This window comes from Cyanistes caeruleus, chromosome 3 (assembly GCF_971803275.1).
Source record: "Cyanistes caeruleus chromosome 3, bCyaCae1.hap1.1, whole genome shotgun sequence".
NCBI lineage: Eukaryota > Metazoa > Chordata > Aves > Passeriformes > Paridae > Cyanistes > Cyanistes caeruleus.
Window position 1 is genome coordinate 66,957,850 of NC_141703.1, and position 23,607 is coordinate 66,981,456.

Here is a 23,607-nt window from a genome sequence, read left to right on the forward strand (position 1 = left end):
CATGGGTCAGAGCCAAGTCTGCAGGGAGTCAGCTGGGACACTATCCCTCCCCTCATGTGGGGCTGAGGATGGCAGGGAGTGGGATGCTGAGGACACCCCTGTGGCCAGCTGAGGTCCATCAGGGTTCAGGTGCTGGGTCCTTTTGGGCTGCTCAGGCACCTGGGGACAGGAGCACCATTCAGAGATGCTCAGGTGGCTCCAAAGGAGGCAAACAGACTCTGTAAAATCCAGCAAGGAACTAAGACTAGCAAGCCTACCAGACCAAAAATGACACAAATGTGTATCTACCACAGTCCCTGGGTTGCCAGGAGTATTTTTGTGTCTGCCTTGTATTTGGAATATGTCAGATACCGACGCCACTATCTATCTCTCTATCCAGAGAGAAAGGAGCACCTGCTGCCTGCTTAGCTCAAAGGGCTGTGACACAACCTGTGCTGGGCTCCAGCTGTTCCCATGCAGTCAGTATGTGCTCTGGACACTCTGTGTCTCTGAAAACAAGGTGCTTTTCACAGGCATCTATTATGTCAGTGTTGAGCAGTAGTGTCTGAAAATGCTGGCTGACATTCCTGTATCCCAGCATCCTGCTGAGGTACCTAAGCATGGCAGAGCAGTCTGGAGAGCAGCCACAGCACTGGAACCCTTCCCACCATTACAGAGCTGTGTCACTTTTCATTACTAATGTCAGCTTCCAGCATACTATTCTGGCTTTTTTGCTAATATTGGGGATTATAATTCAGTTTTTGGGTTTTTTTGGTTGTTTTTTTTAATTATTATTTTTTATTTGAGTAACCCTCTGTCTGAAATCATTGTTATTTGGATCTGTTTAAGAAAAAAAAATGCACAGAATATTTCTGGGCTTGGGCAAAGTCTGTCTAGCAAATACCTCATTAAGTCACTGTAATGAGAAAGGAAAAACCTTGTTGCTCATGTATATAAGGTAAGTGTGGTGGTAATTTCCTCATCTCATCCATTTGTGCAAGGTATTAAAATGAACAGCTAAAGTTGAGCATTTTTTAAAGTCAAAATGGAAATAATTTTGCTTTTCTAATTCACTTGATGTTCAGGTATACCTTTAAAAAAAAAAAAATGTCAGAAAGGGTCACAGATACAACTGGAAGGGAACCAGAGCTGAGTGAAATTGGTCATACTAGATTTCAGTGAGCAAGCAAATGCAAAGCAATTTAGATGTAGACTGTATTTTCATTTGAGTAGCAAGCAGTCATCTTAATACTGTGTCTCCTTTTACAGACTCACAGTTTCCCATTGACATTGCTGCAGTAAAGAAAGATCATGATTTTCTTGACAAGGACCTTGTAGAACCTCTTTGCAGGTAAATAACACTCAAAGTTTCTTTTCTGATAATTTAAAAGCATGAGCTGATTTGCTTGTCTGGTTGCATTAAGTGATGAGATCTGTAGTGCCACCATTCTGAGTTAATTTCTCTTACAGAAGATGCTGCAGTAGGAGGCCCACTACACTCACAGAAAGTATCACGTGATTTGAGAAGACCCAAATCCAATGGATTTGAAACAGATGTTTTTTTAAGAACTAGCAGCAGTGCAAGCAAACCCTGAATAAATGAGAGTCACATTTGAGTTGCACATTAATAACTCTAATGTCTCAGTCCAGCAAAAATGAGGAAACTTCATTGCAGAGAATTCATCAAGCCCTTTCCTCTGGCAGCAGGCACAGTTTTCATGCTGCTGTGGTTCCCTTGGTACTCCCATTTGGTACCAGTAGCAGAAGTGGGACCAGGCCCAGTAGTACAGACCTCCCAGTACTACAGATGCTACAACTGATCAATGCTTTGCCCCTCCCTGCGCTCCCATGTTTGCTGGTTATCTTGCTTTGTATGCTCTGTGAAGAATGTACCATGCTGCATTGCTCAAGTCCTGTGCCCCAGGACTCAAGACACAGCAATTCTGTGGCAGTTTTGCAAAACCACATTGCAGAGACATTGTTCCCCTCTTCTTTCCCCTGTGCTCAGCTCAAGCTGGGTTCTCCTCCTCTCCTCTTCAAGTCAGGACAAAGGAGTGTCTGGCCCTTAACCAAACAGGCTTCATTGCATGTTATGGAAACTTTCATAACACCAGCATCAAGATAACTGGACAAGATTCTATTTCCCCTTCTGCAACTGTGGCTAAAGTCAGCAGAGATGGCTTCAGGAGATGCTGTTGCACATCATACTGTACATTGCAAGGATTAATGAGTTTGTGGTGGAGGAATGCAGAGAAGGTTTCTGAGAACCACCAGAAACAGGGCTGGAAGAGACTTCATCTAGTCCACATCTCCATTCCTGGCAGATCCAGGTAGTTTCTGGGTATGGCTGTCAGACTGCTTTCCCAAAACTCCCCTGCTGCAAGCGAGACCTATTGCTTCTCATGCTGTCTATTATGGCTATAGGGAACAGAATATTCTCTTTCCCTTTGTAATAGCCTTTGTGTCTGCAGATAAGTCAATAGATAAGACTTGGATTTTCCAGTGATCTCCCTCACAGATGCCTGAGAACAGAATTAACTGCAGACTTGATCTAGTACTGTTTGTGCTGCTTGCTGAGGGAGATTGCTATGCCCACACCTGAGAGAAACCTTCTTCCCACACATATATACATCCCCCTGCTTCAGTCTGGCATGATGGAAGACGTACTTTGCTGCAGTTTGGGAAGTGGAAAGTGATAGAGATGGGAGATTGAGAATCTCTTCCCCTCTGCCCTTTACTACAAAGTTGAAGGACCACTAAAAAATGCAACAATGATGTCTGTTCCTGCCCTTTTTCTTGTGAGAGAAGCCAGTGAGATATAGTCATTTCATAGCTCTGTGACTCTCAAATCATTCTTCACTGGGGTGATTGGCAATGGTGCTGTTACAGTCATGGTCACCAGGCATCCACAACCTACACAGCTAAGAATGGGAACAGCTCATTTCTTGCTCCTCCAGCCTCTCTGTAGACTCACAGATACACCTACAGTTACACTCTGTTGATATATTTATGAGGATTATTTTGCAAGCTGAGAAGATAGAGACTTGGTTGGGTTGGGAGTTTTTTCTCTTTTATCAAAATATGAGGGTTTAGAAAATTAACTAGCAGCTGGATAGATGCACTCATGGGAAAAAAATGCTTTGCATTTGCCTAAATCAAGGGACAATGATGAGACATATAGAAAAAAACATAGACACAAATATTTCCACACTTTAAAGATAAATGGGTTTATGACTAACTTTTTCTGTATTTTCTTCAGAAGACAACACCTGTTTAATTTTTTGTTGGGAGTTTTTAAACAGCTTAGATCTTATAAAGGAATGGCTCTTCATAATATTAGAAATACAAGTACAAGTGTTATGTACAGAAAATTAGAAATACAATACAAGTGTTATGTACAGGTTATGTTTTCAGATTGCAGACATTTAATTCGATGTAGTTCAGCAGCTTCAAACCCTTGGTTGAAAGCAAGCCATAGAAAGCCATTGTACCAAATGCCAAGATTCACAGAGACAGTGAACAGTGCCAGCTGCTGCCCCCAGTACCAGCTTTGTTACTCTGTGAGCTATCAAACCAGCCTCTTCCAAGTTTTCCAGTGCAATGGAAATCCACACAGCTCAGCTGACCACTGTGGCCAGTTCTCTGCCCTTCCTTTGCTCTGTGATGGTGTTACTGCGAGGTGCAGGCCAATGCGCAGTATGAGAGCTGCAGGCTGTGATGCACTTTGAGGAAAGAGAAAGTTAAAAAGGGCTGGTTGTTATTTCTGTGTGCACAGATTCCCAGGTTGGCAGTTGAACTTCCATTCTTCAAACATTCAAAGCTGCCCTTAAAGCTGTGTGTGACCAAGCCATCACACTGACTAATAGTGCATTCAGCACATAGTGCTGAACAAAATGGGCTTCTCTTTTTTTTTTTTTTTTTTGGAAGATAATTTTAAAGTTGAAATGCCAGCATGAATAATCAGTTTGAGCAGTTTTAGCTCTGAATAGTAATAGCATAAACACTGCATTTCTCTGCTCTTATGGGTTGAATCTCAATCTCATTTTATATCGGTTTTCTTATGGCATTGAAGTAAACCAGACAACGTGAGGCACAAATGAGAAGGAACCTTTTTTTCAGGCAGCTGGTAGTATTTTAGTCAGAATGTCTAAGACTCCCTGTTGTAAAAGATTTCAGTGACCTTTTTGAGATATTCTAACATTCCTGCTGTTTACAATATAATTTGAAAATTTGGCAGAGTAAAAACCAAATTTGAGGCCTTTGGGTTAGAGGCGTATCTATCAAGAGATTCCACTCAGATTTTATTGAGTAATGAACAATAGAGAATTTCCAGGCAATCTGCAGGCATATACTGTCAGCCTGCCAAAACAATAATTGAGCATGAAAATTTTATAGCTGTGTCGCTTCCAAAATAGCAGCAACCAACTTTGCTCTGGGAACTTTTGTGGCTGCTGTGATAAGAGGGTGAGAAGGAGAAGCCAAGGCACGTTGTACTTCTTGCATTCACATGAATACAGTGACTAAGAACATGAAGAACAAGTATATAACAGTCTGATACATAGTTCCCTATACCAAGCTCTTAAAATCTGAGCTGTGCCAAGCAGTCAGCAGCCTTTTTTTTCCATAGCAGTTATCTCTTAGACAGCTTGTAAACAAAGTGAAGGTTGCTGTATGGGGTGGGACATTCTCCCACCAGAGCTCTGAAATGTCAGTTCCATCTGCTGAGTTATCTTGCTCTAGGTGCTGTTGGGGAACAAGCCTGACTCTCCACATACAGGACAGAAGGCCCTGCTCTGGAGGCAGTAGAATGGCTCCCACTGACTTCCAGGAGAGATTACTCATCTCATATGAGCCTGGAGCCTACAAGGTAGCTCCCTACGTGGCAGCCATGATCAAAAAAGGTGATTGGAAAACAATATATTCTCTCCATGCACAAAAACTGGTGGAGAAGGGACATGCCAGTGGCAGCCTTGCACACCAGCCCTAATGGTGCTGGGAGAACTCTTATTCAGTGCTAAGACCTCAGCAAAGCCCAGCATCAGGAGCTTGATGTCCTCTTCCCAAAGTTGAGAGAACCAGAGGAAGCCAGGCAGGGGTATGTGTACGCAGCACCTAAACTTGGCTAGGAATAACAATAAAGAAAAGAAATAGTGTTGTGGTTCCCTCAGAGGGGAACCACACAGTGTGTTTTTCTGGTCAAAATCCATAGGAGAGGGCATTCATGGATCTGCTGATGCAGGAGGCACTGTGCTGTCCATGCTTGTCCTCCCCATGACGCCTCTCTTTCACGACTGGCCTGTGGCTCTGGCTGCATTCCAAAGCACCTGCTTGGAAACAGCTGCAGAACAGGTCCAGAGATTCTCCTGGCACTCTAGCTCACTTCAGAGCTGTCTCACTATTACTTGGATTGCTCCCTCTTACTTGGATTGTTCTTAAAGCAGGGCAGTGTGTCCCCCACAAGGTTTTCCAGCTGGCCTGAGCCTGCATAGCTACAAGCTTGTCTTTATTTGTAAACACTGCTCAGTGCTGTAAAAAATGCAAAAGTTGGAGATTTTCTGCTTCTGAAGAACTTCTATCTTAAGAGTTAACAATCACAGCATTGGGGTTGGGATTCAGAGCCCTAAGGACTTGTGTCTATGGCCATCTTAAATCTCCTCAGATAACTCAGACTTCTCCATGTGTTATCTGGACTGAGGTACCTGCAGCAGCTGAAGGCCAGGCTTGATATCCAGGGGATCTAAAATAGCACCAGAAACATCTGTTTGGGCATCTGAATATCTCTGCTGGCTTTTTAAGAATTATTTCAAAGTGTTAAACCACCTGTGATGCTCTGGAGAAGAAATTAAATTAACATCACTGAAACACTTACTGTAGCACATGTTTTGCAGTCTTTCCTTGAACAGTGCAGAAATTTCCAGATACATCTTCAAATGCATCCTAGATTATTTGGGTTTTATATAGCCACCTCTCTTGTGTTTATTTGATGTGTTTTTCCCTGCCTTTTCTCAAATCCAGACTGTGTTTTGTTAACATTACAAGCAGGCATTCTTTTCCCATGTTTTTAAGCAGTGGCGTAAAAATGCGGTGCTCCTCTCACTTCAGCTGGGATATTGGTGACAGCCTTTGTAGCCAGAAACTTCTGGGTTTTTCTTCTTTTCGAAACATTTGCTGCTGAGGAGTTGGCTGCCAGTCATCTCACAACTTTAAACTGATGAGAAAAGCTTTCTGCCACCACTGGCACATCAACAAGGCAAAGGAAGCTGAAACAGACTGACTTTGATTTGAGCTGCTAGTACCAGACAAACTCACAAATATGATCATTAGTTCTCTAATTTCACTGGCAAATCTTTCCACAGCCCTGGAAGAGCCCCAAAAAACATACCAATGTTTTGTAGAAGGATGAATTTAAAACCTGGGGTTGAACTCCCTGGCGCCCAGTAAAAAGTAGTTTTGGTTTTGGTTGAGCAAGTGTGGAAATGTAGTTACAGACTTTTCCCTTCAGCACCAGCCAGCTGAAAGAGAGGTGCAGGGACTCCAATATTAGCCAACATCCACCACTCAGAGGAAGCTGTCCCCAAAGATAGAAAGCTGAGCTGGAGTTCTTTGAAAATGTGTCTGTGCCTCTGTATACTTGGAATTTATATTGATACACACATTTAAACATTTTGTGCTCAAAAGAAGCACTGAACATTATTCAGCCCCAGGCCCCAAGAAAATGCCACTTTGGGTTGAGAAATTCTGTGTTTGGGTAAAAGAGGAGTTTTGCAATAGTAGATGTAATCCCAGAAGATGATCTGTGGGCAAAAGGCTGTAGATACAGCTACGCAGCCACAAACCCTGGAATTTGTTTCAACATTGCTATCATGCATGCAGGGTGTGCTTGTGCATACATTATGCCCAAATTAATACCATGAGCACAGGACTTTTCTGATGCAGCATAACAGATTTATTGGCTTAAGTTAGGGTGGAATATTTGATCTGCAAATGAGCAGGTGATATTTTGAGAGGATTTTTTTTTTTTTAAGGAAGATCCACATTTGATGGGTTGGTTATTTGTTAGTGATGGCAATTTGAAAGGTATTCTAATATTAGAAGTTCTGTGGAGGAATATGTTAATGCCATAATATTCTTATGTTATGTGAGAGATTATATTATTGATCTGATACTTTTTTCATGTGTCCTTGTAACTTATCACATGCATTTCAAATTTTAAGTTCTGGAAATTGGAGGCGTCTCCCTGTGACCCAAAAGCAACAGAGACAAATCTTGCTGTAAAGACACAGGAGATGTCTTTACAGTCAACAGAGGAGTGCTGTGGACACATGGCTCTCTCACTCTGCCTCCCTTTATTTTGAAATTCAGTCCTAGGTATGGAAAATTTTCAAAGTCAAACATATTTAACTTTGAGCCTCTGCTTTTAGAAGTTGGATGGTTTCATGGATCAGGATCTTTAAGTATAAAAAAAACCAAATCAATTATCATTATCACAGTAGGTTGTCTATTGAAAGAGCATGTTTACTTGTCCTCTGGCTGTCCTTGCACATGGACACAAACACACACACACACACACAGATTGTCATTTCAACTCACTGTCATCACAGGACAGCCTTGGATTTAAGGAGCAGAAGCCTTACAGAGACTCTGGTAACATCAGTATGAACATGATCAAAAAATAGCTAAAAATAGTTATTTAAAAATATTAGATTTATTACATGTTGAGTGTGTTAACCTGTGTGTAAGATCCACAAATAGGAGAAAAAAACAATTTGCTTTGGAGAATCTTTTAAGTAGAAGCTAGAAGTTTTGTATGTCAACCTTTTTAAGGAGGTGCCAACTGTCAGAAGTGAGGAACTGCAGCTGATTTTTTGTTTGGTCTTTCACCAGTGCTTTGAAATCCCCATTTTAGACCAATTATGTTACAATCCTGCATAACACAACTCACCTCCTTCTCTTGTAATTTTCCCAGCTATCACAGGTGTTTGATTATAATTGTTTCCTGTGCTAAGTACAGAAATAACTATGAATTAAAAAGCAATCTATCAAATCTGGCTATCAAGTAGAGTGAAACTAAGGGTCCCTTTTCATACAGTGGTCATATGGATGGAATAGATGACCAGTATCCTTTCTGAAGCTGTTATATGCAGTTGGCACCCTACAGGAAGATAAATGTTTTGAACTTGCAAAAAATCATGCCCTTTAGTCAGAGGCTGCTAATCTTTTGAATTTACTTTGCCCTGCAGACGACTGAACACACTGAACAAGTGCGCCTCAATGAAACTCGATGTGAACTTCCAAAGAAAAAAGGTAAGGGAACTTGATTAAATATACCCTGGCTTTTGTGATAAGACCACCCCAATTTTGCCTTTAATTCAGTAATGCTCTTAAAAATAAGTTAAGTTTGTATTATTTTGAACATGCATGTCAAAATTATCTGGATGCATGATAATGGGAATTGCTGAATCTTGAAACTACAAATAGAATAGAAGCTGTGAGTAAACACTACGTGTGCTAGAAGGGCTCACACAGTGCTGAAACTCTACATGTGTGCAATTAAAGCAAGCGGGGGAAAAGACAGTAAAGCTTCATTAGCTGGTTTGTCAACGCTGTGTGAGTACACAGTGGAAAATCCTGCCCAGAAAAAATGGAAGCTGCTCAGATGAAAACAACAAACAACAGCCTTTCTTTGTTTCTTGTACTGACTTCTTCCCAGTTAAGAATATGAAAATAAACTCTGTCATCCTTACAAGCTTCTGTGTAACATGGAAATTATATGAGCATAAAGGATTTCAGTGAGGGCTGCAGAAACAGCCTGTTGATTTTGAGAGCTTTGTAACATATCCAGCATTAACTGTTTTCTGGTCACAAATTCCCCAAAGTCCTTGAGTGTTGTACAGTGGTAGTTGTCAGCTCTGAGAAATCTTGGTTTCTGATTTTCCTTCCTTGAGTGTTAGTCTCGTGCTTTCCAAAAACTGCCTCCAACAGTTGCATTTTTTTATGTCTTTGCAAATTCAGTGTCATCATAGTCTATTCAGTGTTTGAGGGAGCTTGAACAGAGGATGGTTTTAATGTCCAGATATCCTGCTTTGGCACATGCCTGCTTGTTCCTCTGTGTACTAGCCTCTTCAGCTTCTCTTTTGTCCATTCCCTGGAGCTGCAGGGACTTCACTGCATCACAGGTTTTTCTCGTCTTGGGTTTTATGTTGTGTTAAAAAGGGAGGATTTTTTTTTTGTTATGTTTGTTTTTCATTAATTTTTTGCTGCCACTCCTCCCTGTTATGACTGGATTGAAGTCCTCAGCTGCTCTCCTTGCAGATGACCATTAATTTGTGGTGGAAGAGACATGGCTCCACTGGGTACTCTTTCAAGGGGATAGAAGTTAGTTGGGTCTGTACCTGCAGAAGGCCACAGAGAAGCTGAGAACAGAAAAATGTAGACAAAGAGGACCTGGGGGAGATTTTAGTCCACAGCTACAGAGCAGCTGAAAGTAGAAGAGAATGTGGGTGAGAGAAGAAGAGGAAGGAAGGAGAGCCTGCTGACAGGAGGAAATGTAAATGCAAGTGTAGAAGCCAAGAACTGGGTCTGAAATTGATCACCAAACTAAATAAATCTTTCTCTGAAGATACTGCCTTTCCTAATAGTCTCTGTGGTAATCTGAACAATGAAATGCAAAATCAGCTTGCTTTGGAGCTTCAGCATAACAGGTATGCGCAGGACTAGTGCAGCTGCTTGAGTGATTCACCAAAATATGGCCAAGCAAGCTGCCAGGCAAGGTTCCTGTGAAAGCCAGCACAGCATGAGCGTTCCCCACTGCCCACTCTTCCACCCAGACCAATCCCACTGTGGGCTGCTGTCTTCCCTTGGCTCCATCAAGATGCAAACAGAAATCCTCATGTATGTGTTGCAAATATGTCCGTAAGCGATTTGGACAGACAGAGATTAGCCTTTGGATTAACTGCCTTCTGCAGCTGTCGATTTATGAGAATTCCTGCCCCCAGCTGGAAAAATGTGGCAGAATTCCATGGCAAATAAATCCACTATTTGCCTTTTGTTAGCATCCCTCTGTATTTCAGGCAAGTACTCCCTCAGTCAAAAAGCTGTGCTATTTTAAATCAGCTGTGACAAATCTGTGAATCAAAACCTCTTTCTCTTTGGCAAATGTTACCAGTCACTCCTCAAGAAACTTGCCCCTTCTCATCTTCCCAAACATAATGGTATTTACTAGACTTTTGAATATGCTCCAAAGCCATGCACTTGATTTCACCCCAGGTCAGTAGAAATATACAGTCACTGCTCCAAAATGTCTGCTCTGCCTGTGTCAGATGAATCATTGCTTTCAGACCTTCTCTTGATCCACTGTCCCCCTAGCTGGTGACATGTGGGTGGGCTAAGTGCTCTCAACATTTTTTTTTGGACAGTTTCGTTTGTCAGGACACTCAGATATCTGACAAGAACAGTGGGTCATTCAGGATGTTCATGGCTCCCAGAATTTCTACTGATTTCATCAAAAGAAAAGCACAGTATGTCACAGGACTCAGTGCAGCTGAATTTGTAGTGAGTCACCATGGCAGTATTTCAGCATCCAGATATTTCATTTCATATTTGCCTGATTTTGCTTCTGATGAAACACAAATAAGTTTCTTTATCAATTAAAAAGAACCCAAAACTAATTAATTTTATTTAATTGAGCTTCAGAATTTGACACTGAAAAGCCTCTGTATTTTTCAAGTGATTCTTGAGCAGAATGTAATCCTGTCTTTGCTGTGGTTAGAGGCAAAACCTGTTTACTACCAATATCCATTTCTGTTCATCTCTGCTTTGTAAAAAAAAAAAAAAATCTAAAAAACAAAAAACCCTCAAACAAACAAAAAAACCCCAAAAAACCACAAACTTTTGATTTAAAGTATATTTACCACTGAATTTATTTTTATTTCTGTCTTCTGCTCTGTGCTCTCTTGGTGTTTTTTGCAATGTCTCTACCACTTTGGCTTCCTTAATCGATTCCAGCTTGTAGAAAATACAGGCTAAATCCTGTCAGCTCGTACAGTAGTGTCAGTGCAGCTACAGGGATTTGTGTCAGCCAAGAATCTTCTTCAAGGTCCCTTTGGCATATTGCAATGTAGAGCAAATTTTAAAAATATGTTTATCCTATTGGCTGGTGCCACCAACGCTTCAGCAGTGGTATGCTTTGTAGATATAATTACCACTGCTAAATATTTAAAAGTACGTAGCCTTGCTGTCTTTAAATATCCACTTTGTGGCACTACTAAGACCACAATAAATGGATTTTTAAGTTCCTGAGGCTGTGCAGTCCTTTGGTCCATGTATGCATACAGCAAGCTGTGGAGTTGAAACAAAGGTGGAGCTGTCTGATGTGCCATTTCTTCCCTCAGACAAAACACCAAAGCAGTATTAGCCTTTTCTAGCCCCTTCCCTCATACTTCCCTAGGTGCTCAATTTTTCTCTCTAACATGCCACAGAATGAGGTTCTCCATTCATTCCTATAAACTCACAGGAGCACTGCACACCTCAACGTTAACAAAAGAAAGAGGAATGCATAAACCCAAAATTTCACAGCTATATTTTATTTTACGGTTTGGACGTGATCTAAAACATCTGGCTAACTTGAAGTGATAAACTGGCAAAAATTTATGGCATCAGTGAGACCTGGCACGCTACTGGTCCCAATCTCCAGCTTTTGAGGTTTCACATTATTTAAGGTTTTGAACACTCTTGTAAAATTTGGTTTACATTTTTCAATTAGACAGGCCAGCAAAGATCTAGTCAGAGATTGGAGATAACTTTACCATCGAAACTTCATATAAAAATACTTCTAATAATAGACTTTTAAAATGAGAATTTTTCCAGTCCCAAAATAGTCTTTCTGGTTTAGCACCTCATTTTAGTCTGACAGCCTGTCATATTTTACTGCCTTCATACTGCTTCCAAGAATGTGAAGAGCTGTTTGGATGTCATGTAGGTGAAGTTACTTTGTTCTGCTTTAAAACAAATGCGCCAGAATAATGCAGTATAAGTCCACTTCAAAGTCAGGAAAAGGGTACTCATTAGCAACTGTGGGCTTCATGCTGAAGATGTCTTTTCTTGTTTGAGCAAACAGATGAGAAAAATGTCACAGGGCAAGGTTTTTTTAATCTAATTTTTTTTTCAAGGCACACATTCTGCGCATTGCAGAGTAGCTCTGCACACTTCAGGCTGAGGGATGAGACCAGGAAGGGCTGCTGCTGCCTCGGGAGAGGTTGGAGGAAGGCACAGACAGTGGGGTAGGCTGCAGGTCATCAAGTCTGGGGAGCCCCTGATGATGACAGCAGTGAAGACAGTGGTTGCCACTGTAGGAAAGCTGACCTCAGCTGCAGATGCTGCCCCATCCCAGCCTGAGCCTGGCTGCTCCTTCTGCCCCCACCCCCATGGCTGCCTTCTCTGCTTTCCTTTGCCTGCACACAGACACACCCTAAGCAATACTGCCAAATATTACTATTTTATTGTTCTTTTAAGCATCATGGTTATTTATCTGTAGTTATGTTCCTGAAACATAAATCTTGTTAGATGTATCTGGCCTGTGAAGTTTATAGATGTTTATTTAGTTCTCAGTGCAAAACTACGTGCAGCACCAGATATTTGCTGTCTTGGATTTTTAAATAGCTCACATTTTAGTACCCAGCTACTTTCCCTGTCTTTACCATGTGTACCTTAGCACCATCCCTGCAAATCAAGATTCCTTTACTTTGGCCTTTCAAACCATTTTTTTCCTGAACAGTCACTGTGGGTATCTGCCCTACACAATTCAGTGCACAGGCAGTCCATGGAAGCCAAGAGGTATCAGTGGGCCTCCTAACATGGAGCAGGCTTTTATTCCTTCCTTGTTAAGAAGTTTGTAGTCTTTACAATTAAATGAAAGAGGGTGTTATGAAAGGACTGATGACCAGTCTTCCATAAACTTGGTTCAGAGAGGCTTTGTTGCCTGCTGCTCACCTGGAGCAGCCCAAGAGCGTTAATTCAAATATCAAGTTAAAGCACACGGTTTAAACATGTGCCACTTAATTTTTTTTCCAGAGTGAAGATTCAGATGAAGAAGACCTGTGTGCTATCAGTAATAAATGGACTTTCCAAAGAACCAGCAGACGATGGTCTCGGGTGGACGACATTGACGCTTTGCTTCACCGAACTGACAGACATGGCTCTTCTGGGGACATTAAAATGAAAAACACGACAAGCAGTGAGAGCGTCCTTACAGATCTGAGCGAACCTGAGGTCTCATCGATTCACAGCGAGAGTAGTGGGGGCAGTGACAACAGGAGTCAATCTGGCACCACCAGCACTGCCAGGAAGACCTGTGACTGCCCTGCCCATCATGATGTGGAAAGCACGCTGCTGCAGGACTCCACTGCAATAAACACCGCCCTGTCCCCCAAGGACGGCCTGAAGAATGAAAATCCAACACGAGCCAGAGCAAAAACCTTTCTAAAACGCATGGAGACACTAAAAGCAAAAGCTGTGCATGGAAAACTAAAGGGCTCAGGAAGAGCAGGTCCTTTAGAGATCAGTGGACCAGTTCTTCAGTTTGAGCCAAAGTCCTTGAAAGACATGCACTGTGTACAGATAGTCAATGGCGATCTCCAAAATTTGGGGCAAGATTCAGTCAAAAAAGGGCTCCCCTTTTCTGCCAAATCCAGCAGTGACAGCAGTCAGTCCGAAAACAGCAGCAGTGGGGTGAGCACGCCATGTTTGAAGGAACGCAAATGCCATGAAGCAAACAAGAGAGGTGGGATGTACCTGGAGGACCTGGATGTTCTGGCAGGAACGGCCTTACGGCAAGTGGTGGACCAAAACCGCAAAAATGAATTCCATTCCCAAGAGAACTTGGTTGTGCACATTCCCAAGGATCACAAACCAGGGACCTTCCCAAAGGCACTTTCTATCGAAAGCCTCTCACCTACAGAGAACAGTGGCAGTGTAAACTGGAGGACAGGCAGCATCTCTTTGGGGAAGCAGAACTGCTCTACACCAAAGGAATCCGGACTGATGGCTTGCTGTCCTAAAGAGAGCAGAATTAGCATTTATGACAATGTGCCGGGTTCCCACTTGTATGCTAGTACTGGGGACCTCCTGGACATAGAGAAAGATGTCCTTTTTCCTCAGTTAGATGACATTTTGCAACACGTCAATGGGCTGCAGGAGGTGGTGGATGGCTGGTCAAAGAAGGTGTTGCCAGGTCTGCCGGCTGGTGATGTGTCAGTCAGGGAATCCCCATCATTGCCTTTCCAGTCGCCTACTCAGATCACTCTCGACTTTGAAGGAAATTCTGTGTCTGATGGCCGGACCACCCCGAGTGACATGGACAGAGATGGAACATCCCTGAATGAATCCGAAGCCACTGGTGTTAGGGACAGGAGAGACTCTGGGGTGGGAGCATCACTCACAAGGCCAAGCAGGTAACTAGCAAAATTTTGCATGCAAATCCACAGACTGTGAAATACAATATAATGGAGAAGAGGTTCTCAGTCTGGGAGTCAGAAGGCATGGGGGACCATTACAGTAGTGCTCATCCTGTATGGAGATGGGGACTTCCCAGGGAAAGGTGGGACTTTGAGGGAAGGGACATCCTGCTGTGGAGATTATTACATGGAATCGATGCAGAATTGGTTTAATAGAGCAAACTAAGGCATTTTTTTATCCCTTGATCCATTGATTACATAGTAGGACCCTGTATATGTTATAGGATGTATTTTTAATTTGTCTTCTAAGTTATGCACCCAGCTCTTTATGAATCTGTAGCTTTATGCACTTTTTAAATGCACTGATCTGCTTTAAAAGTGTGCCCCTTTGTGCTCAAAGAGAACTTCCCTACTCTGCCTCAGCCCCTTACATGGGTGGGATGAAATGACAGTGAATGATTGACTTCTTAATAAAGTGAGAAGTGAAGTTTTGTTAATAGTTTACAGACCTGTTATAAGCCAGAGTGATGAGCTTCTGTTAAGCTAAGTACCAATGCTCCTGGGCATAAGCTGGTGTGGGTCTAAACTGTTTCATGTAGGGTGGCTTTGTAAGTGCAAAAGCAGGGAGAACATACCTAGAATTTTCTGATACTGGTATTTCTGACAATACTGGTATTTTCTGATCTGCTGTCAGTCTCGTCACAACCTCACAGAGGTCTCTGCCATGCCATGGTTTGCTGCTGCCTGTGCTTGCTCACCACCACCACAAAAGTGAAAGTGAACTGGAGGAAACTATTGAGTAAATGAGTAGTGCCAAGGTTTTTAGGATTTGAGCCAGAACTTATATTTAGTGAAACAAGAAAATAAAATAAGGGAGTTTTTCCCTGATGATTCCAGTATATAGAGAAAGACCATTGCAGTAAAAAGATGTGAGTGGTTCAATAGCTTGGTGGTTATAGCTTTAGCTAAGGAGACACAGGATTTAATCCTTTTTCAAAAAAATCCTTCAGCATTTAATAACAGAGTGTGGTGGTTTCACATCTCACACAGAGATATTTGGAGAACCTCATCTCCAAATACCTCAGTGGTCAGGTCAGTCCCCAGGGAGGTGAGGGACTAGGCATCAAATACCAGTTCTGAGTCAGGCAAAGAACATTCGAGTCTAAATCTCCCACATCCTGTTGGAAGTGTGTGGGCTAAAGACCACAGCAGGCAGCACTGCTTCCCCCAAGCATATGGACAGGACCCACTTGTGAATCTAATGTTAAAAAGACAAAGCTTGGACATTTCCAAAATTAAAGAGATTTCCAAAATTGTTTTATTTATCTCCAAGGTGCATTTCATTTCAGTTATACACCACAAGCCATCACGTATGTGTTTTTCTGTTTTAGATATTGCCCAGCCCTATCTCACAGTATCTCACCATCTTTTCTCCCCAACTAAAGCAGTTCCCTGATTTTTCTATCGTTTCTTTTGCTAAAGGCAATTACGATGGCATAGTTTCCAAATCTCTCATCGCCTGAGCCGCTCCATTGCATCGCTTCACATCAGCAATCAGTCAGCAGCCCAGCTGAACCTACTGCAAAAATTCTCTCTGCTTCGTCTCACTGCCATCATGGAAAAATACTCCATGTCCAACAAACATGGCTGGACCTGGTGAGTACTGCTGGTAACTGGAAGGAGACTTTTTAAAAGAAAATAGTTTCTCCAAATTATGTTGCTCTGTTAGTACATAAATGCAATTGGAAAGAACCATTGACTTCAAGTGTAAGATTTGAAACTGGCCCTTTTAATCCATTGTTGCCTAGTGGCTCGTTGGCAGTCAGAAATAGAGCCTGGAGATCTGATTTCATTCCTGTGCTCTAACAGAGAGACAATGCTGGCCTTTCAAACAAAGCTACAGTTCCAGAAAAATAAACAGGAGTAGGAGAGAGTGACTAAAAAGTCAGAAAAGTTTACAATAAGTCCTACCCAAAATTCGTTTGGTGATTCGAAAAGGAACATCTGCTGCTTCATGTGTTTGATTTTGCTTTGTTTGTGCTTTAAAAGAAGGGTTAGAATAGTTATGGGACTTTTCTCTAGAAATCAAAGATGCAGGCTTTAGCCTAGGCCTGGACCTGTCTTAGAGTCACTCAGGGAGTGAAGGGAAGTGCACATGGATGTGAATGCTCACAATGTGGCTCCTTCTGTAGCAACTGGCTACAGAAACCTGCATGTTTCATGGTACACAAACCCCAGTCTGTGGTGGGTCCCACAGACTGAGGTACACCAGAAACGGAAATAGGAATGGATAAGAGTTAATAAAGTATCTGAGAAATAATCAAAAGGATGACAGAATCTTTCCCTAATACACTTTGGTACCCAATCCAGATACAGTCCAGATACTTGATATTTGTATTGTGATTTCCATGCTCAAAGCACCTCCCCAAAATCCCACTAAATTCATCTGTGAGCTAACTAAGGCAAGTTTACCTTTAGAAATGGAAAAATAGATTCAATAGATACATGTGAGATTGACCTCACTGACACTGGTCATTAGGAAAAGTTAAAAGAATAATGTGTTATAAATCTAACCTGAGAAAGTCAGGTTGGCTCTTTGTTGTCAGAGGAAAAAGAAAGACAACCCTAAAGCAGCCCATTATATTGAATGCCAAGGGTTTGGGTCACCCTCCAGAGGTGTCTCTCTCTAGGGTGGGTATGGAAGTAGTCCAGACTGCTGACTCTTTCTAAATCTCTGTAAGAGAACTAAAATTCAGCAAGATTAACCCCCCTGTTTCACTGCTCTCCTTTGGTGCACTCCCTGTGGCTAGCTGACATGAATCTCACCTTACCCTGCTTCAAATAAGCAGACTAGAATACAGCAAATTCTAGGTCCTGCTGTTTGTACAAGGTTTTCATCCTGAGAGATATTTCTTCAGCTTTTAGAATCAGTCTCTAAGGATTTTTAAGAGAGGGACTTTAAATAGCTGTGGAGTTATGCACTGTACTTCCTCAGTAGGTAATTTAAAATGAGTTTTTACTTCTTCCCACACAGATGACAAAACTCTTAGTCACATTCAGGTCATATTCATCCTTTTTATTTTAATTCCATGGCAGTCATGACTCCCAAAAAGGGAATCCAGTTGGTTCTTGTTTTCATCACGATTTTTTGAAGAAAGCAAGCTCACCAGCTTCACTTAAGTTACTCAACTGGAATAAATTATATAACACAAGGGAGGAATCTGACACATAGGGATTTCCCACCATAATTTTGTATTGTAAAGTTTTAGTCACTAGAAATACTAAATCATGTAGCTGGTAGTACAAAGATCATTCAGCATGTTAGAGGACTGAACCTTCTTTTTTCTCAGATGCCCTCTCCACTCAGGTTTGCTCTGCCATTCCTGTGAGTTCCTAAAAGACGCTTTAAACCTTGTTGGCTTCAGCTGGATGACACCTGCGTAGTAAAAAGTTCTTGTTAGAACTGATTGTTGTGCTATACCTTAGAGGCCATCCACTTACAGACATTAAGAAATTAATCTATTATGCAAATTGTAAAGTGTCTCTGTATTGTGCATTAAAGATTATTTCACCATCTTTATTAAAAAGCCTCAGTTACCAATTTTTGTCAGTAGTGGTACTCAGAAAGTGTGTGAATACCCTGATTGTTTCATGCAGCCTGTTCATGTTAATTTTCAGGTCTGTGCCAAAGTTCATGAAGAGGATGAAAGTCCCCGACTACAAGGACAAGAATGTCTTTGGTGTGCCCCTGATAGTTCATGTCCAGAGAACGGGGCAGCCTCTTCCCCAGAGCATACAACAAGCCCTGCGCTACCTACGGAGCAACTGTCTAGACCAGGTAGGAACTTTACTCCATGGACTTGTTGGTTTTTTTCTGAAAAACCGTTTTAAGCAAGCAACAGTGAGCATTTTGGTACTAAGTGCCAGGATTATTTGGAGATTTTTATATTTCATGTTGGGCCTCAGTCTCTTCTGGTGATTTGATAGTGCCAATACTAAAAGTTTTCCATTTTGAGATTAGTATTCAGCTAATCTGTTGAATTTTTGTAGCTGTAACAGTCTGGCTAATTTGTGCACCACAGTCTACTTCAGAGAACATTTTGAGATCTTCATGTACATTGAATGAAACCTGGGAAGAGATCAGGACTCCCTGCTTCTTCATGTATCTATACTGCTTGCATATGCTTGACTGTTGCCATTGAGGGTTAACTGCATTCACCATTTCATAAGATATGGTACAAAAGGTTTTATTTACTTTGCAAAGACAGAAAAGTCCAAGAATAGAGAGCAAACTCAGCAAAATATTCCAAGTATTCTGTTGACAGAGTCAGATATATCCAGATAGTTAGGTCAGCAGGGGTTCAATGCCAAAGCCATTATGGTACGTTGCCTTTTATAGTGTTCTTAGCTACAACAAGCCAGCTGGGACACCCTCATGCTCAAAGTATTTCAGATTTTTTTTATTCCCTTTAGCTACAGAGGGACATACTAATCATATTTTTACTGTTCTTCCCCTAAGAATGAGGATGTGTATTTTTATGAACATAGGATTGGGAGAAACCCCCCGGCTGTTTATGTTCAGTCCTCTGCTGTTATTGACCTCATGTCATGTGAACTGTTTCATAACTGCCTTTAGATAGTTTTAAGTTCAAAAGGAGCAACCAGCACTTTGCTCTGCAGTCTTTGCTGCTTTCCTAGCTCTGAGCACGTGAAAAGAGTGGAATTAGTCTGTTCTGAATCTTCACATTTTTCTTTCACATTTTCAACCATTCTGGTTGCTGTTCAGGTTTTTCGTTGGGCGACAGTCATCTTCCCCAAAACTGAAATCTGAAAATTAAAGGCATTCCAGTGAATCACAACCATTTTCTTTTGCAGACAGTGGGAAAGACACAGGTCCTTCCTATCAGTTCTCTCTGTAAAGGGATCCTGTAGTGGTCAGACCTTGACATAAAACTCCACAGTGTCAAAAGGGAGGTGAGATGAGTTCTGCCTGCCATATATAGTGTGGGAACTGAGGGGCGGATTGAACAGCTTGTCAGAAATTTATTAAGAAAGGATGAAAGGGAAAGCTGCATAGAGACAAGTAGAAGTGGTATATTCAGGAGCTAACATGCCTGGTTGCCACGGTGCTCATCTGGGTTTGTGTACTGAGCTGGGAAAGCCAGTGAAGGAAGAAAAGTGATACAGCAAGCCTGAAATTAGTGATGAGATTGGAAGAGGAGACGCCCAAGTAAGAGGAACAAGATAAGGGATAGGCTTGTAAGGATAGGGATGGGCTTGTCAGCAAGTAAGAAGAAGCGCAAGAGAAAGACAGAGAAGACAGAGGATTAACTGGGGAGAATGTAAAAAGGAGTATAAAAGAGAAAGAAAATGCTCTTGAGAAATTTCAGGCAGTTATAAGGTGTTGGAAGTCTCAGCTATCTGCTCCATTTGTGTTTACGGGCTGGGAAGCATCACAGCTCTGTGAAGGGCCATTTCAATTCACCTTTGGTTTCTTCTTGCAGTGAAATTGGGAAAACACTGAATAAAGAAAAGAAGGAGACATACAAATTGGGATCCTTTAAAATATCTTTTCACCAAAAACCTTTCTAGGCAAAAACACTCCAGGCAGTTCAGCTTCTTTGCTTTACAGTTACTCTCTTTGTTCCCGTTTAATTCCAAGTCTCCTAATGCCTGCACAGAGACCTGGGCAGGCTCCTGTCTCCCCCAGCATATTGCTTGTGTGTCTCTTCTGTGTGCTGCAGAAGGTGGGCTAGAGTTCAGAACAGGTGTCAGAGTTTCTACTGCACACACTTGGTCAAGTTGAGGTTGCTCTAAACCATTGCAAGGTCTGGCTTCTGCCACTGAAATCCCTAAGCTGGCATGAGGAGCCCCACAGTTACTTGAAGAACATGTAATTCACTTTCACTTTTGTGAAATAGAAACTTCTTTGCTTTTTCCAACTGCATCTTTATTCCTGTCATGCATCATATGGCTGCTTGTAGGGAAGATGACCCATGCAGCATGAGGATAGTGAAGAGATTAGGGCAGACTAACCTCTGAATTTTTAGTTCCTTCTTATTTACAGGACAAGTCTGTAATAATGCATAACACAGCCTAAAATATATTTTTCTATTGAGTGAAGACCTCTTTTGATTAATTATTATTTTTTCCATAAATTAAAAAAAATAGGAAATAGGAGTTTGGATAAATGTCTTTAAATAGAATCAAGAGTAGTAGAATGATGTGCAGCAGGAGATTGCATGGGTGAGATTTGACATATGACCTCTCAAACCAGACTTAGCTGGAAGTTTTTAATGGTTGTTTATACCAGCAAGGACACTTTCCATCAAAAGGAGACAACTGAGCCTCTGCTCTGACATTTATCTACCGCAAGCCAAAACTTTATTTTTTGGACAGAATTAGCAAGGCTGTCTTCTTCATCTTCAGCACACATTTCTAAGCGGAAAAGGCATTTAAAAAGGAGAAGAGAAAGGGAAAGGGAAAACCAGATGAAAAGAGCTGGATGCTCTTTCTTGTATGCTCTTGTCAGGAAGAAGAGCAGAGCTTCACTTGGGATCATAAATACAGAACACAGGGCACACTCCAGTTCTCTACTTCCTGTACATAAATTTAGCTCTCAAGTGACACTAAATTTGTCAATGAGAAGATGTAGAAGAGCTGCCTCACAGCCAGTCTGGTGCAGAGGTTCATCTCCATATCAGCAATTAAATAACTATACCCCCTCACAGAGCTGTGATCTGTGTAATTAGTGTCATTAATGGGCGAGTTAACCAAAGATACTCTCCAGGTGAGCAAGAGAGGTGTTCTAGAGAGAGGAGTGTCCTCTGTGAACTCTGTGCTGCTTCTAACTTGGAAGTAAGGGGGAGAAGGCCAGAAGGCATTATTCTCTTGCCTTTACTGTTTGTTGATGGACTGTGCCATGCAGGAAGCTGCACGGATCAGCACCGAGACAGCAGTCACAGAGGAAGAAGAGTGTATAACTCCCAACTGGAAATGTGCCTTTCCCATAGGTCTTTCTCAACATTTCAGCTTTTTCCCTGCAAAACTGAAGGGAGACAGTGTTAACACTTCCCAAATGAAGCACTGTAAACTCACCTGGGAATAAGTAATGTGCTTGAGGCCCAGGAATTCACCCTAGGGGGAATTCCGCAGGCGGAGAAGGACAAGAAAGGCAACCCTGCCTTGAAGGCATCGTTTGAAGAATAACCACTTCCTTTCAAAACAGAAAGCAAACAGGATAAAAATGTATCTCAGTGACACTGCGCAAGTAATCCCTCTGTGGCCCCCACTTTTGAACTGGACTTTTCAGTGGGATTTGGGAGAACTCTTGGAAGCAGAGAGCATGAAAGGGGTAAAAACATATTTCATCTTGATTTTAAAGCTCTACCAGGCATTACTAATCTTTTGCCACAGCATTTATTACTTAGCTAAGCATAATATTTTCTTGTTAGTCTTCAAAACATATACCCAAACAAACATGAAGGGCCAGATTCTCAGCTGGAGTAAATCAACAGACAGTCACCCAAGCCAAGCAAGCCAGGCTGATTTATATCAGCACAGCATCTTGCTTAAACTTCTCAGGCATCTGAGAAACCACAAGGCACTCTGAACCCTCTCTCTCTCTAGAAAGGGACAGAGACCAACAGCATTATTAACCCCTGCAGTCCTGCTGTGTGAGCCTGTGCTTGCTTGTGAGACTTGTGAGACCATCAATTGCATTTGCACATTTTCCTCCTACTTGCCTAGAGTGAAATAAGCAACCCAAGCTTTGGCCATTATCCAAGTCCCCATGTATAAATGTATATAACACATATATATTCCTCAAGTGCTATTTTCCCTTTTACCCAACTCAATATGGTGCATTTTTAGGTGGGTCTGTTTCGGAAATCTGGAGTGAAATCCCGAATCCAGGCCCTGCGCCAGATGAACGAGAGCTCCCCAGAAAACGTCAGCTATGAAGACCAGTCAGCATATGATGTGGCTGACATGGTCAAGCAATTCTTCAGGGACTTGCCAGAACCTCTCCTCACAAGTAAACTGGGAGAGACTTTTCTGCACATCTATCAATGTAAGTTGATATTTCATTATAAACAATTAGAATTTGTTATATACTGTAGTTATATTGTTATATATAGTAATATACTGTAAATAATTTTGGCATGCTAACGCTGCATAGGTTTCTTTCTGCTGGCCTTTGAGATACAAAAAACCCCTCTGGCCTCAAAATCTTTCACTAAGAGGTCTTTAGAACCAACTAAACATTTCAGTGTCAAATTTCAATGGAAATTCAATGCAAAATGGAAAGACAATGTTCATATCAGCCTCACAATCAGAAAGAAGACAGAAGAACAGCCTGCTGGACATAAAAAGCATGAAGATTCATATTTTTGTCAGAGTTCTTTAAACTGTGGGCCCATTTAATGCACTTATATCCCAATAGAAGTGAGTTTTGTGGGCATGGAGAAGTGGTACTTGACCATGAGTGTCCCCTCTGTAATCCCCTTCTTTGCTGTGACTTTTGATTATTTGTTTTTTCATTATAGTCAATAAAATGTACATGCTAAAAACAAGCTGCCTTCATGTAGATCATAAGCTCTACATAAAGAACTCATCAACAAAGAAAGAAACGAGGGGATTTCTTCTTTTCTTTCCAGCATAAGCAATCTTCAGAAAAATCTGAGACTCAGATGCATCAGAATAATGAAAGTCCCTGTGAATCAGGAAATGACTGTGTATCTCTTCTCCAGACTGAGGGGAAAACAAACAGTGAGGAAAACACTGAACAGCCAGAGGAATTAGAGTTTTTTTCCTGACAGTGTCCATTATGAGGGCCAGTCAGCCAGCACTCTGGCAGATGCAACCAGCCTAAGCCAAATAATTGGAAGCACTAAAGAGAAGTGTGTCTAGTCTTTTCACTTACAGACATTTCAGCTGCCAAAACAATAGAAAGCCATTTTAAAACACTGTATAATCCCGGTGTTTAAGAATCTCAGATACTTCCGTTGCTTCCCTTTACTGTAAAAGTCTGTCTGTGGTGCACAGTCACAGCACTGATGAATTTACCATCACAGTGTCTGTAGCTGGTAGAGAACGCTGGGATTCTGCATGTGAGAAACAGCACTGCAAATAAATTCAGTGGGTTTGGCTGTACATGATGTCTTGGGACATAAGTTAA

The 23,607-nt window shown here is 41.7% G+C and overlaps 1 protein-coding gene across 9 annotated transcripts in view; it reads left to right on the plus strand.

Annotated features, from left to right (window-relative positions):
• The window catches only part of STARD13 (StAR related lipid transfer domain containing 13), a 284,897-nt gene that overhangs the window by 248,464 nt on the left and 12,826 nt on the right, over positions 1-23,607 (plus strand). For all 9 annotated transcript variants that reach the window (XM_086881597.1, XM_023918534.2, XM_086881599.1 and 6 more), the window contains 6 exons: positions 1,249-1,330; positions 8,220-8,283; positions 13,048-14,426; positions 15,912-16,085; positions 18,108-18,267; positions 22,302-22,500. In XM_086881597.1, the coding sequence (XP_086737723.1) occupies positions 1,249-1,330; positions 8,220-8,283; positions 13,048-14,426; positions 15,912-16,085; positions 18,108-18,267; positions 22,302-22,500 (2,058 nt within the window). The remainder of the gene's footprint in view (positions 1-1,248; positions 1,331-8,219; positions 8,284-13,047; positions 14,427-15,911; positions 16,086-18,107; positions 18,268-22,301; positions 22,501-23,607) is intronic.